Source organism: Hippopotamus amphibius, chromosome 2 (genome assembly GCF_030028045.1).
Source record: "Hippopotamus amphibius kiboko isolate mHipAmp2 chromosome 2, mHipAmp2.hap2, whole genome shotgun sequence".
In the NCBI taxonomy this organism is placed as follows: Eukaryota; Metazoa; Chordata; class Mammalia; order Artiodactyla; family Hippopotamidae; genus Hippopotamus; species Hippopotamus amphibius.
The window spans coordinates 71,078,793-71,092,490 of record NC_080187.1 but is presented as its reverse complement, the minus strand read 5'-3'; the positions used below and the strand labels follow the sequence as shown (position 1 = coordinate 71,092,490).

Below are 13,698 nucleotides of genomic sequence, written 5' to 3'. Positions count from 1 at the left end.
AATTGTAAATTCTCATTTTCTTTGACCTGCTTTGTAAGCCCCTTCATTGAAGAGTCATCAAGAAACATAGATTATTCCAAATGTCTTGTGTACCTGTCTTCTCATTTCCACTGATGCGACAACACAACAAACACCTTGTGATTTAAAATGTTAACCATTTTATTTGTTCATAATTTCATTGCCATCACCTTGGGCAGGGCTCCAGTAGGTGGTTTTTCTGCTGGCCTGCCTAGGCTCATGTAGTCATGATAGCTTTATTGCGGCTGCATGGTCTTAGAGTGCCTAACTCATATGTCTGAATTGGGTGCTGGCTGTTAGCTGGACATGTGTCTTCAGGAGGCTAGCACCGGCTCTGTCACATTGTGGTGGCAGTGTCCCAAGAGGGTAAGTCCCAATGCACAAATGCTTTTTGAGCCTCAGCTTGTCATATTTGTTGATATTCCACTGATCAAAGCAAATCACATGGCCAAGCCCTAAGTTAGTGGGAGAGGGGATTACACAAGGTCACGGATACAGGGAGAGGTACTTTATCGGGGTCCCTGACTATAACAATATACCATGCCTGGCCTCTAACACATTCTCTCAGGCTCCTGTCCTGCTGATCTCCTGTTCATTCTGCAACCACATATGGACAGTCCTTCTTAAACACCAATTATTCTGTCATTCTGGAGCTCAGTGGTTCTGAATCAGTGGTAACTTTGCTCCCCAGGAAACATTTGGCAATATCTGGAGACATTTTTGGTTGTCGTAATTCGTAAAGGGGGAGATGCTACTATTATCTAGTAGGGATGCTGCTAAACATCCTATGATGCATAGGCCCAGCTGCCCATAACAAAAAATTATCTGGTTGAAAATGTCAATCATCCTGAGATTGAGAAAGCCTGCACCCTAGCTCCTCAACCCCCAGAGGTGCACCAAAGAAAGAGAATCAAGGCTAAACTCTTCATCTGGGCATCCCAAATCCTCTACAGTCTGGACCCGTCTTATATAGCCAAACATCTCTTCTTTTAATCTCCATCAGGGCTCCTGCTGTCCTCCAGATATAGCATACTTGATTACATGATTAACTTAATAACTCCTCATTGTCATGACAAAATGTAAATATCAAACATTCTTAGCTTTTTTCTCTTCTGCTTAATCAAACCATTTCCCAGCCTCAGGGGAAGGGTTGGATCCTGCTTTTTCCAGCAAAGTTTCTACAATTTCATTGTGGTCTGTCACAAGGACAGTGCTGAGCATGTATTATGTCAGCTCAGGCCATAGGAATGCTTTTTCTTTTCTTTCTTAGTCTTTTTCACAGTTTTATTTTTTATGTTAAAACTCTGATTCATCTGGAATTTATTTTGGATCAGGTGTGAGTTGTAGATTCAACTTTATTTTTTTCTGGCTTTCTACCTAGCTGCCTCAACACCGTTTATTCAACAATCTCTTCTCCGTGGATTTAAATACCACCTTTAGCATATACTAAATTCTTGTACATATTGGAGTTTATTTCTGGACTGTCTAGTCTGTTCTATCAAGCAGTCTTTCACATCTTGAGCTTATAAAAAGATTCCTAAAGGAGTTCTATTGAGTTACCTTTTGTATTTTTAAGTGTTTAAAGTACCTCACAAGGTATTAAGGAATGCTTGAATATTCTCAGGAATATACTCGGGGGAAGGCCAAGGTTATATAATCTGTCTCTAATTTTATGAAGAATTAGAGGAAAGAGAGAAGGAAGAAATAGGAGGCATTTCTTTTCTGTTTTAGCATTCAGAAACAGCTAGTGAGGAACTGGAGATAACAGAGCAGCCTTTGAGAGCCAGTGAATTGGTAGGTAAGGAGAGCTCGCTTGTAGTTATCAGCATGACTTTTTAGAAAGATCAGCTTGCTTTGTGGCTGCTCAAGGATTTTAAAAATCAGAGATAATCTTGTTAGAGCGTGTTTCTCAAAAGAGTGAAAAGATACTATTATGATCAAAAACATTTCTAAAACACAAATACATTTGGAAAAGAATCCTACTATATCCCTTCTTGGATGAGATAAAGAGAGCTGTTTATACTTATTTAATAGTTCTTAAATGTATTTGACTATGGAAGCTTTTAGTGTTGGGTTTTGTTTTGTTTTCGTTTCAATTTCTGTGGGCTTGTCCACAGAGTTAGGGCTCTTGAAAACATACTTTGGGAAATCTCGTGATAGACGACTACGATGATGAGTCATGAGAAATTATCCTTTGCCACTACATCATAAATTGATTCAACTTTCTATAACCAGGAATGAGCACCACCCCTTAACCTCCTCTTCACCCAGTAAATGGGAGAGGCTTTTAATGGAAGCCTACTGTAATCTACCCTATAGGAGTCCCTACAAGTACAAGAGCCTTCCTCGGAGCCTGACTTAACACTGAAGTTACTCTGCCCCAGAAAGATCTGATAAGCCTGTTAAGATGGAACTAGATATCCAAGTAATGGTATACCACTGAGGAATCAATTAGTAGGTTCAGGAACTCTCTCAAACAAACACAGCCCTGCAAGAGCTTGTGTCTTAGTTTTCTCATGAGTATCCACTCAAGGCTTACTATTCCTAAGGAAGTTGTAGGAAAATTTTGAAAATTTTACAAAGAAGAATGTGTCAGCAAATTTACATCATAGTGATTTACTTTTTATTTAAATATGAAAAAAGAAAAGAATAACATCCATGAAAGAAAGTACAAATATGAAAATTTTTTCATATTTGCATCAGATCTTTTTTTTTTTAGAAAATAAAGAATTATGGACCCAGTTGAACTTCCTCTTTGATTGCATGTTGTTTCTGTAATCAGTATATAGCACTGTTGTATGTATGTATGTGCTGGCAGTCAGACTTTGGTAAATCTTTCATTGTAAAAAATTAAATATCTCTGTAATGCTCCAAACAGTATCAAACACCATTTTACAAACCAGAGCAGAGTCGGCGTCCAGTACTAGAACTGAGTGAGAAGTGTTGAGTTTCAAACTTCTGATCCCATCATGTGATGACCAAGCAAAGCTCATGTCATTTCCCTACATTGGTAAACCATATGTCTTATACATCTTGCGCCTCTCATTCGAGACAGAAGTTTGCATTTCATATTATATATGCAGGAAATAGAGAGAGAGAGAGAGAAACTGAGTCCAGTGCAAAGATATCCATCTCAACTTTTGGACGGTAGGACAAGGCCAACTGTGGTAAGCAGAATTCTACAGTGGCCCCCATATTCCCACTCCTTGGTGTACATGCTCTGTATAATCCCTACCTTTTCAAAGTGACCAGGCCTGGATGGGATAGTCACTCCTGTGATTACACTGTGTTATATAAGACTCTGAGCAGCCTGGAGTGAGATTCTCCTGCTGGCCTTGAAGAAGTTGCTGCCATATTGTGAGAGGGCCCAATGGCTAGCACTGAGGGGTTAGATTTAATGTGATTGTGTCTTTTCTAGAGTTTCATATAAATAGAATCATACAGCACGCACTCTAACATGCATGGCTTCTTTTGCTCAGTATGACAATTTTTAGATTAATTCGTATTGTTGTATATCTCAGTAATTCATTCCTTTCTAGTAATGAATAGGAGTACATTATATATATATACCACAGTGTGCTTATCCGTTACTTTGTTGATTGGCTTTTGGGGTATTTCCAGACTTTGGCTATTGTGAATAACGTTGCTATAACTATTCTTGTACAAGTCTTTGTGTGAAGGAACACATGTCCATTTCTCCTGGGTAAATTTCCTAGTAGTGAGATTGTTGGATCACCTGGTAGGTAGATGTTTAGCTTTACAAGCAACTAAATGCTTTTCAAGGTGATTGGGATTTTACATTCTCTCAGCAATATAAGAGAGTTATAGTTACTTAGTTGCTTCCTATTCTTGCCAACCTTGGTAGTATCAGTCTTTTTTTTTTTCTTTTTGGCTGCCTTGGGTCTTCATTGCTGCGCATGGGCTTTCTCTAGCTGTGGCAAGCAGGGGCTACTCTTCCTTGCAGTGCGCGGGCTTCTCATTGCAGTGCCTTATATTGTTGCGGAGCCTCGGCTCTAGGCACATGGGCTTCAGTAGTTGCAGCACATGGGCTCAGTAGTTGTGGCACGTGGGCTCTAGGGTGCACAGGCTTCTGTAGTGCAGCCTCTGTAGATGTGGCGTGCAGGACTAGTTGCTCCTCAGCATATGGGATCTTCCTAGACCAGGGATCGAACCTGTGTCCCCTGCATTGGCAGGCAGGTTCTTACCCACTGCACCACCACGGAAGTCCCAGTATCAGTCTTTTTAATTTTAGCAATTCTAATGGATATGTACTCATATCCCATTGTGGTTTAATTTGCATTTCTCTGATGACTAATGATGTACAACTTTTCATATGCTTATCAGCCATTCTTGTATCTTCTTTAAGGAAATGTCTATTCAAATCATGTGCCCATTATTTATTGGGTTGCCATCTTATTAAGTTGTAAGCATTCTTCATCTATTCTGGAAACAAGTCCTCTGTCATCTTTATATACTTTGAAATTTTTCTCCCATTCTCTGCTTTGCCCTTTCATTTTCTCAATGGTGTCTTTTGAAGAACAGATGGCTTTAGTTTTGATGAAATCCAACTTATCAGTGTTTTATTTTACGGTTTATACTTTTGTGACCATCTAGGAAGTCTTCATCTACCCAGAGTTGCAAAGATATTCTTTATGTTTTTTAGAAATATAGATTTATCATTGTTGCATCTATAATCCATTTTGAGTTAATTTTGCATATTGGGTGAGTTAAAAGTTGAAGTTTATTTTGTTCTATATGGATAGCCAGTTCTTCTAGCACTACTTAAAAAAAAACAACTATCCTCTCCCATTGAACGGCCTTTGTCAGAAATCAAGCGTGTGGGTCTATTTCTGGACTCTCTATTCTGTCCTATTGTTTTGTATATCTCTCCTTTCACCAACACCACGGGGTCTTGGTTACATTGCTTAATAATGTCTCAAAATCAAGCACTGTAGTATAAGTCCTCCAACTTTGTTATTCTTTTTCAAAATTGTTTTGGATATTCCTGGTCCTAGGTATTTCCATATAAATTTTAGGATCAGTTTTTCAATTTATACAAAAATATATTCTGGCACTGTGATTGTGTTGAATTTTATAGATCAATTTTGGCAGAATTGTTATCTTAATGTTAAGTCTGCCTATCAGTGAACATGATATATTTTGTTTTTTTGTTGCCAACATATAAGAATTCAATTAATTTTGGTCTTATGATGAACTTATATCCTGAGACCTTGCTAAACTCACTTGTTAGGTCTAGTGACTGGTGTAATTCTTAGGATTTTCTCCATACACAGTCATGTCATCTGTGGGGAAAAAAGGATATTTTTACTTCTTCATCTCCAATCTATATGTCTTTTCTTTTTCTTGCTTTATTGTACTGGTTTGGACTTCTAGTACAATATAGAATTACAGTGATAAGAACAGATTGCCTGCTTTGTTTCTAATCACAGAGGGAAATCCTTCAGTCTTTCTCCATTAATTGGGATGCTAACTATAGGGTTTTTTTGTAGAAGCCTAAAGGAAGTTCTCCTCTATTCCTACATTGCTGAGAATTTTATCATCGGTAGATTTTGCAACTTGTTAGATGCTTCCAGCATTTATTTAGATGATCATTGCTCCCCTCCCCCCCCGCATTCTGTTCATGTGGCAAATTATATTGATGAATTTTCAAATTTTAATCCATCTATCACTTTCCATGGAGTCTGAGAGTTTCTTCATGTGGTCTCTCCCTCAAGATAGTTGGACTTCTTACATGGTGCCTCAGACTCCAAGAATGAGTGTTCAAAGAGTCTTGGGCCAAAGCTACAAGACTTCTTACAACTCAGCTTCAGAAGTCACAGACTGTTAGTTCAGCCACCTTCTATTGGTCAAGCTAGTCATCAAGACAACCCAGCTCAACAGGAGAATAAACAGTCACTGCCTCTCAACAAGAAGGGTTGTAAAGAATTTGTGGCCATCTTGAATCTACCACAGCTTCCTTGCTTTGAGTCTGGCTTCATATCACATCCTTGTTGTTGTTGTTGTGTTTGTTTTGTTGTTTTTTTTCTTCCTTTCTACATCTCTATATGTTTGAAGTGGGATGGGACATTTGTCACTTCAGCTCAGTCTGCCATATTGACCAGATATCCTCCTTCTCTGCTTTAGACCTCAGCTTAGATATCATTTCCTTGACCTTCCAAAAAGAGATTAGGCCTCCCTTTTAAGTGTCTCCATAGAACCCTATTTCTATCCCCATACCTGCTGCATGTGTGCCCCGCCTCCAGCTATACTGTTTCTCAAACATTTAAGACTCCATACTTCCTCTATGCTGTTCCCTTTGCCCAGGATCCTTTCCCTATTTTGCCACCATGCAATCATATTTAATCCTTTAAACATTCTTCGTGAGGTAGGTTTCCAAATTTTAGAGACAAGGAAACTAAATCTTAGATTGAGTGATATGACTAAAATCACACAGCTAGTAGAACTAGGATTCAAAGTCATTTCACCCGATTCAAGTTTGCTGCATGTTTCCATCCACAGTGCATGTGTCAAATGCTATTTTGCTCTGCCCATCCCCTCAGATCTCCTGTGCATTTCCACCCAACAGTTGGCCCCTGTGTCACTTGCTGGAGAACTGCCTTCAGGCTGCTAGAGTTTGCTTTTTCTGTGTGTCGAGAGAGTCTTGGGTATCTGTAATTTGTATCTCCTCTGGAAGCAGACCTTGAACACTGAATGGTGTTCAGATTCTCTTGACCTCTATGTAGAACAACTCTGAGTTGACCTGCACAATCTTCAGCAATGGGACTGAGGCAGTCACCCTCTGGGTGATGCTGCATGAGGTCAGTGTTGCTCTGTAGCATATCCTCTTTCCCCTCCTAGTTCTGCCTCCCCTGCTCCCCTAACCTTCCACATCCACATGCATCCTCATCTCAGTGTCTGGGTAGCCCAGCCAGAGGCACTGCACAACTGTTTCCTTGGCATGAAATATTCTCTACAGAGGCACAAGTCTAAGGGTGGGGCATTGTCTGTAGTTTGTGAAAGGACCCTATGGAATACATGGGCTCCTTAGAAGCCACTGCAATGCCATGACACATGTCCTGCAGAAATCAACATAGCTGACATTGCTGTGGTACATATAAAACCATGGTGTATACAATTAAATATCTGTGAGTTATAAAAGAGAAAATATTCCTTCCAGAGATATCCAACTTATTCTTCTCTCATAATACATTGAGTGACTGAAGGAAAGTAGATTGTCATGTACCAATTAGTAAAACTTCTACTCAGGTAAAAGTTTTAATGCCTTACAAATAGTACAAACAAGCAAGAAAATACAAATATTTAAAATTTTGTACTTTTTAACTTTATCATTATTTAGGGGGATGGAGGGGGGAGAGCTGCTTGGCATACAAAAATGCATTATTTTTGTATGAGATGCCAAAATTTCATGTGCAATTACCCCTTATCTTCATCTAGATTAAAAATAATTTATATCTTACTTTAATTGGGGAAATTTCTGGGCATATTTAACTATGTGTATTTTCAAAGTCTTTGTTGCTAGAAGTTCTATTTTCCTGAAAACATTAGCAGGTAAGGGCAGACATATCATGAAATACTTGGACTCTTCCATAAGCTTCTTTTATTTTACACAGGTCAGAAGTGATGGTGCAGCCGTAAAGATGGAGAATCTTCAACCTAAAGAAAGAAAAGGCCACAGATTATGTGGAATGGATTCAGTTGAGCCTAGATTCTAAGTATGATAAATGCATGAAAAGTCTTTAAAGTAACCTTGACTTGTACTTTATATTTTTCAAAGGAGAGAGATACCATCAAACTTGAGAATAATAGATATATTTAAAAAATCTGTCACATAAGTAAAGGAGTAGTGGGAATGTCTGAAGTTAAAAGACCAGCTGCGTTCCAAAGGAAAGGGTGTTAAGCCCTGCTGTGAGAGAGACTCACTGTCCATATAAAATAAAATAAAGTTTTATTGGAATAGTCATGCGCATTCACTTTCATGCTACAGAAGCAGAGCTGAGTAGTTGCAGTAGACACATGACTTGCAAAGCCTAAAATATTTATTCTCTGGCCCTTTACAGAAAAAGTTTGCTAACCCTGCTCTATGTTAAGAAGTGAAGGAAGGTAACGCATTGGCAAAGAATCTCCTTATTTTCAAACCATTCTTCTACCCTGAAGGTAGCTTCAGTGCTTCTAAAAATTCTTCAAACCCAGTGAAAACATAATAATTCAACTTACAGGGGGAGAGTTAAAGTTAGCACATGGAATGGTGACAGGATGAAGGAAGAATGCAGAAACTCTATTAATGGTAACTTATTAAACATTTTTTTAAAATAAGAAAATACTGACCAACCACAATCTTGTGCAATTTTGTCTGGTTGTTAAGTTTTTTGGTTCCTCAGTAATTTAGAAGAATCCTATGATAAATTCTGCTAAGAATGTATTAATTTTGCCTTTAATGACAAATTGCCAGGTCTTCTTTTGAAAGGCAAAAAGGACCATGGTTTCATGATGTTTTCTATCTTACTTCCCTGACAGCGATTGCAACTTACATTTAGTGTTAAACTGCGGTACTCAGCATGACCTCAGTTCCATTTCTGCTCTTTCTCTAGCTGGTTTCTGATCAAAAAAATTTTTAGTATAATTTTGAATTGCTTGGCTGTGTGTGTGTGTGTGTGCATGCGTGTGCGTGTAGCCATAAAAAGTCCCAAAGCCTTTTTGAAAGTAGGCAGGATTTATAAATTATAATTCATTATAAATAACTATTAGGTAGCTATGTTCATTTTAATGTTGGTAATATTGGAATGGTAATTATGTCAATATTTCCTTGTTATCAATTTACTACTTATTTTAGAGCTGCTCAGGACACACTTAACTTTCCCCCAAATCTGTATTCTAACAATACACAGATCATGTTCTAAGACCACAATGGATTTTTTCCTAGGGAAGCCTATGAATTTTGTCTCAAGTACTCAAAAATTACTTTTAGCTCTAGGGATTGCAATGTGTGCATTGTTAGATCAGAGATACATTTATATGCATCCAAAATAATGGAGAAATGTACATCTCTGTGTGGCATGAAAGTCGTTGCAATTCTGTAATATGAGGAGATATTAAAATATTAATATCTTTTTTAAGACCAAAAAGGATTAAAGCTCCTATTCCCAGATGTACAAAATGAGACAAACTAGATCAGTCAGAAAGAGATCTATAAAATTCTAAAACCATTCCTATTCCTCTGGAAAGCATTATATAATTCAGAATTTAAAGGATGAGATATTCAAATAAGGCTCTTTTCACCCATACCCAAGAGCCTCAGCTTAGCAATGAACTAGGACACTCATTTTTTTTTTCATTTTTTTTTGATGTGGACCATTTTTAAAGTCTTTATTGAATTTGTTACAATATTGCTTCTGTTTTATGTTTTGGTTTTTTGGCTGCAAAGCATGTGGGATCTTAGCTCCCCCACCAGGGATTGAACCCGCACCCCCTGCATTGGAAGGCGGAAGTTTCAACCACTGGACATCCAGGGAATTCCCGACACTCATTTTTTACTCATATAGTAATTGGATATACAGAATCAGGATTTCTTATGTTGTTACATGTGTTCCTTAATTTGCAGGTTTTTAATGTTCTAGAAGATGAGTGAATACAGTGAAAAGTCAGCTTAAAAAAAAAGTAAGAGGTCATACAATGAGAGAAAATTCTTGCCCACCAACACATTTGTTGACAATGCGATACCTTTAGAGATTATTTTTAAAAACAATTTTGATTTCATTATTTCTTTTAAGCTCTCAATTCATGTCTTCCAGTAATAAACAAATTATTAATTTTTATAAGATATTTACAATTGGCAAAAGGAATTTCTGCAGACTATTCCAATATTTTGTTTTGAAACCTAAAAAGTTCCAGGGCTCCATAGAGAAGTATTTGTATTCCCCATTTGTTCTATGGATTCCCCATTTCATGAAAGATTATTACAAAAATCTTAGATTTCATTCAAAGAGCTCAGATTTCACTAGGACTAATAAAATAATTCTTGAAATATGGAACACCTGAAATGGTAACTTCAACTCTATTCGTTTTTGAAATGTTTTTATTTCCTTAGCTTGTATAATTCTAGTAAATGATGTTCCAAGGACAGCGGCCAAAATAACTGAAAGGTATTTCATTTAAGTTTTTCCAAATATTTTTTCTGAACTTTTTAATGAATTCCAAAGTACAAAGGAACTAATATATTTTCTGCTATTTGAGAGGTCTCTCTCTTTTTTTTTTTTCTTTTCTTTTTTTCAGGGCCTGGGTAAATTTATTTGTTTATTTACAAAATTTACTGAGTTTAACCCCACTCCAGGCACTGGGTTCCTGCAGGACAGCAGCTGGGCCTGGGTGCCTCATACAACATGAGCAGCCCAGGAAGGAGGCGAGTGGGAGCTGGGACACAGTGGTCAGTGAGAGTCACCTTGGTTTAGTCTTTTTTTTTTTTAATTTATTAATTTATTTATTTATTGGCTGTGTTGGGTCTTTGCTGCTGCACACAGACTTTCTCTAGTTGCAGTGAGCGGGGGCCACTCTTGGTTGTGGTGCGTGGGCTCCTCATTGCTGCGGCTTCTCCTGTTGCAGAGCATGAGCTCCAGGCACATGAGCTTCAGTAGTTGCAGCACATGGGCTCAATAGTTGTGGCTCACGGGCTTAGTTGCTCCGCGGCATGTGGAATCCTCCTGGAGCAGGGCTCGAACCTGGGTCCCCTGCATTGGCAGGCGGATTCCCAACCACTGTGCCACCTAGGAAGTCCCACCTTGGTTTAGTCTTAAATGAAGTTACCAGAAGCTATTTTCTGGGAAATGTGGAGTGATTGCTAGAACACTCTTAATAAAATGAAAACAACTATGAGGATTAATAAAGAAGCACAAACCAATGCACAGCTAATATCAGCTTTCCTCTTCACTTCATGATGGCATTTAAGACTGAAAGAGACACACGTGGGCAACATTCTCTTACCGTCTACAGTTTTTACAAAGCTTTTTAACCACATCCAGAGTGACATTCTTGCAGAAACTGAGTTTCACACATTCCAAACTAATATGACAATAATTAGCCAATGAACAAACCCTGGAAAGGAGAAAGAGGACAAAAAGTTATTAGACTAGGTTGTGAAAATGTACTTTTTATAAAGTTTTCAAAAATTCAACCTTCAGATTTACCTTGGCCCTGCATATCCACTAACTCCACCCCACCCCTCCTCACCTACTGGTCCTGCCTCCCAACCAGGCTGAGGCTACAAATGGAACTTCCTGAAACACACAGAATAAAATTTCCAGACCATAAAAATCAAGCAAAAAAGTAAAGATGTCAGGGCAAAGACCTAAAGATGCCGAAGTTTCATTTTGAGATTCTTTGAGAAATGGTAAAAAAAAAATCCAGATAATTGTTACAGTGTTATCGTTTTGATGTGTATTTAATAATAATGAGGTAAAAGTAATCATTGTCTTAACATCTGGCACCAGAATTACCCCCAGAAGGGAACCATCTTTGTTTGGGATAATACCTTGATAGACCCTGGCAGGAGAAAAGAATCTGTGGAATAACGTGATAGCTCTGCCACTTTTCATAGACAAGGATGGGTTTTCCTTCCTCCTGACAGAGGGGGTGTTAAGGAAGACAGTGGAGAGGACAGAGAGGAGACAGAAAAACGGAGAGAGGCTGGAGCCAGCGAGGTGACGGCTCTTGGGGAGCCAGTGGAAGGCCTTGTGCAAGTGTTGTAAGCCCTGCCTAGGGTTCCCCAAAACATTTCATACTGAAGTTTATTTTGCTCACAAACCAACTAGAAGAGGAGGCTGAGTTAACACTGACCATGTGAGGGGCAGCAGGAGCCCAAGAGGCAAGAGAAGACAGTAGGGAACACGAGAGTGTAAGTCCCACCCCAGAATTTGTCAAAATTGGAATTTTGACAACTTTAAGCAAATGTTTACCTAGATCTTGGGAGTCAAAGACCCTCTTCCAGGACAAGGGATCTCTGCATAACCTAAATCACTCGTTCTCAAAGGATGGCTCCTAGACCAGCAGCATCAGCATCACCTGGGAAATTGTTAGACCTTCACCCTCGACCCATGAATCAAGCAGCTGCAGGGATGGGCTTCACCAACGGAACAAGTCTTCCGGGTGAACCTGATGAGAGCCACTGACCAGGAAACATGGTTCACAGCTTGGCCACGTATTAGTTTCACCTGTGACATGATGATTAAAAACTGCTAATGCCAGAGAATCATTCCCCATGATTCCACCAATATAAACAAATTATATTTCTCAGAAACAGATTCTTGAAAATAAGTCTATCGGCAGAAGTGTCAAGACTCTCTATTAAGCGACATTTTTAATTGGCCTTCTGGTTGATTTCCTAAACATAATAATTCTGACAATAAAATCTGTGTTCAATATTATATATATGCCTGCCAAAAGCATTACCGTAATTCTTCTGTCCATTTCAAACTCTTCTGTTAGGCTGATTACTAGGTTTCGATACAAAAGCTGGGGGACTGTAGGAAGACAGGTGAGAGGGGAGAGTAGCAAGAAAGTGAAGGAAATTAGAGGAAACAGGTTTGCAGCAAACCTTTCCACCTCCCCAGAACTGCTGCATAAATGGGACAGTCATCAATCTCAGGAGAGCATAAACAGAGGATAGTCCCATGCAGATATTAAACATTAAAAGCAAAGTAACTTTCAAATTTAAATCCTAAGTATTATCTTTGCTCCCCAGACAGTATGTGTGGCCTGTGCGCACTATCAGAGATGACCCAGGTTAGAGATTCTTGAACATTTCCCATAGCATACCATGGAGGGTGCGTCTTAAGGTCCACAAAGGCAAGGGAAAGCTTCCACAGATGTTCCCTAAAATAATTCTCCAAGTTCCCGTAATAGTGAGAGGACATGTATCTAGCAAGAAATCTGTGCCTTTCAATGTTATGATACATAATACATACATAAAACTCTCATTTCTGTCGTCTTTAAAATGCAGATTTTCTCTAGTTTCAAGTTAATAACAGAAAAATTGGACTTCCTTAAATTTCATGGTAATATCCATAAATACTGAAATTCTGGGGTCTCATTGGGTTCCAGTGAGTGATTAAACTGGTGCTATGGAAGACGTAAGTCTTCCCTGTACTAAAAATGAAAATTCAGAATTCTTCATAATGCGTTTACTCAAGTTGAGTAATACTAATTTTTTTCTTTCTTTTCAAAAAAACGCTTATTAAAAGAAGAAATAACCACCTTTCCTTAAAGCAGTAGCATGAACTTTTATGTACAATGAGTAATACTTATTATTTGGAGTAAAGAAAAACTTAATACTATTATAAACAAATAATAATGTCTAACATGGACTGCCGCCTTTGTGCCAGGACCCTAAGTCTCTTCCTGTGTTAACTCAACCTCTATAATGATCCTAAGGTAGCTGCAATAAACTAAAGCACAGAGAGATTTAAGTGATTTACCCAAGGTCACACAGCAAACAAAAGAGTTTGGGTTTGGACCAGGGAATTGAACTCTAAACCATTCCTGCCTCAAATGATTCATATTACTTGCACAAGAATGAAATGAGTATTTTCTTAAAAATTTTAGTTAAAAAATGTATTGCTTCACACAAAAAAGTAATCTGCCTCTCATTCCTGATAGTCTGTCAGTAAATGA

At 38.4% G+C, this 13,698-nt stretch overlaps 1 protein-coding gene across 1 annotated transcript in view; it reads right to left on the bottom strand.

Moving 5' to 3' along the window:
• Positions 1-7,382: 7,382 nt before the first annotated feature.
• Positions 7,383-13,698, bottom strand: part of LOC130844375 (F-box/LRR-repeat protein 20-like) — a 95,008-nt gene continuing 88,692 nt past the window's right edge. The window contains exons 8-9 of the mRNA XM_057720652.1: positions 11,014-11,124; positions 7,383-7,692 (exon numbers count right to left, since the gene is read on the bottom strand). Of these exons, the coding sequence (XP_057576635.1) occupies positions 7,581-7,692; positions 11,014-11,124 (223 nt within the window). The 3' untranslated portion in view covers positions 7,383-7,580. The remainder of the gene's footprint in view (positions 7,693-11,013; positions 11,125-13,698) is intronic.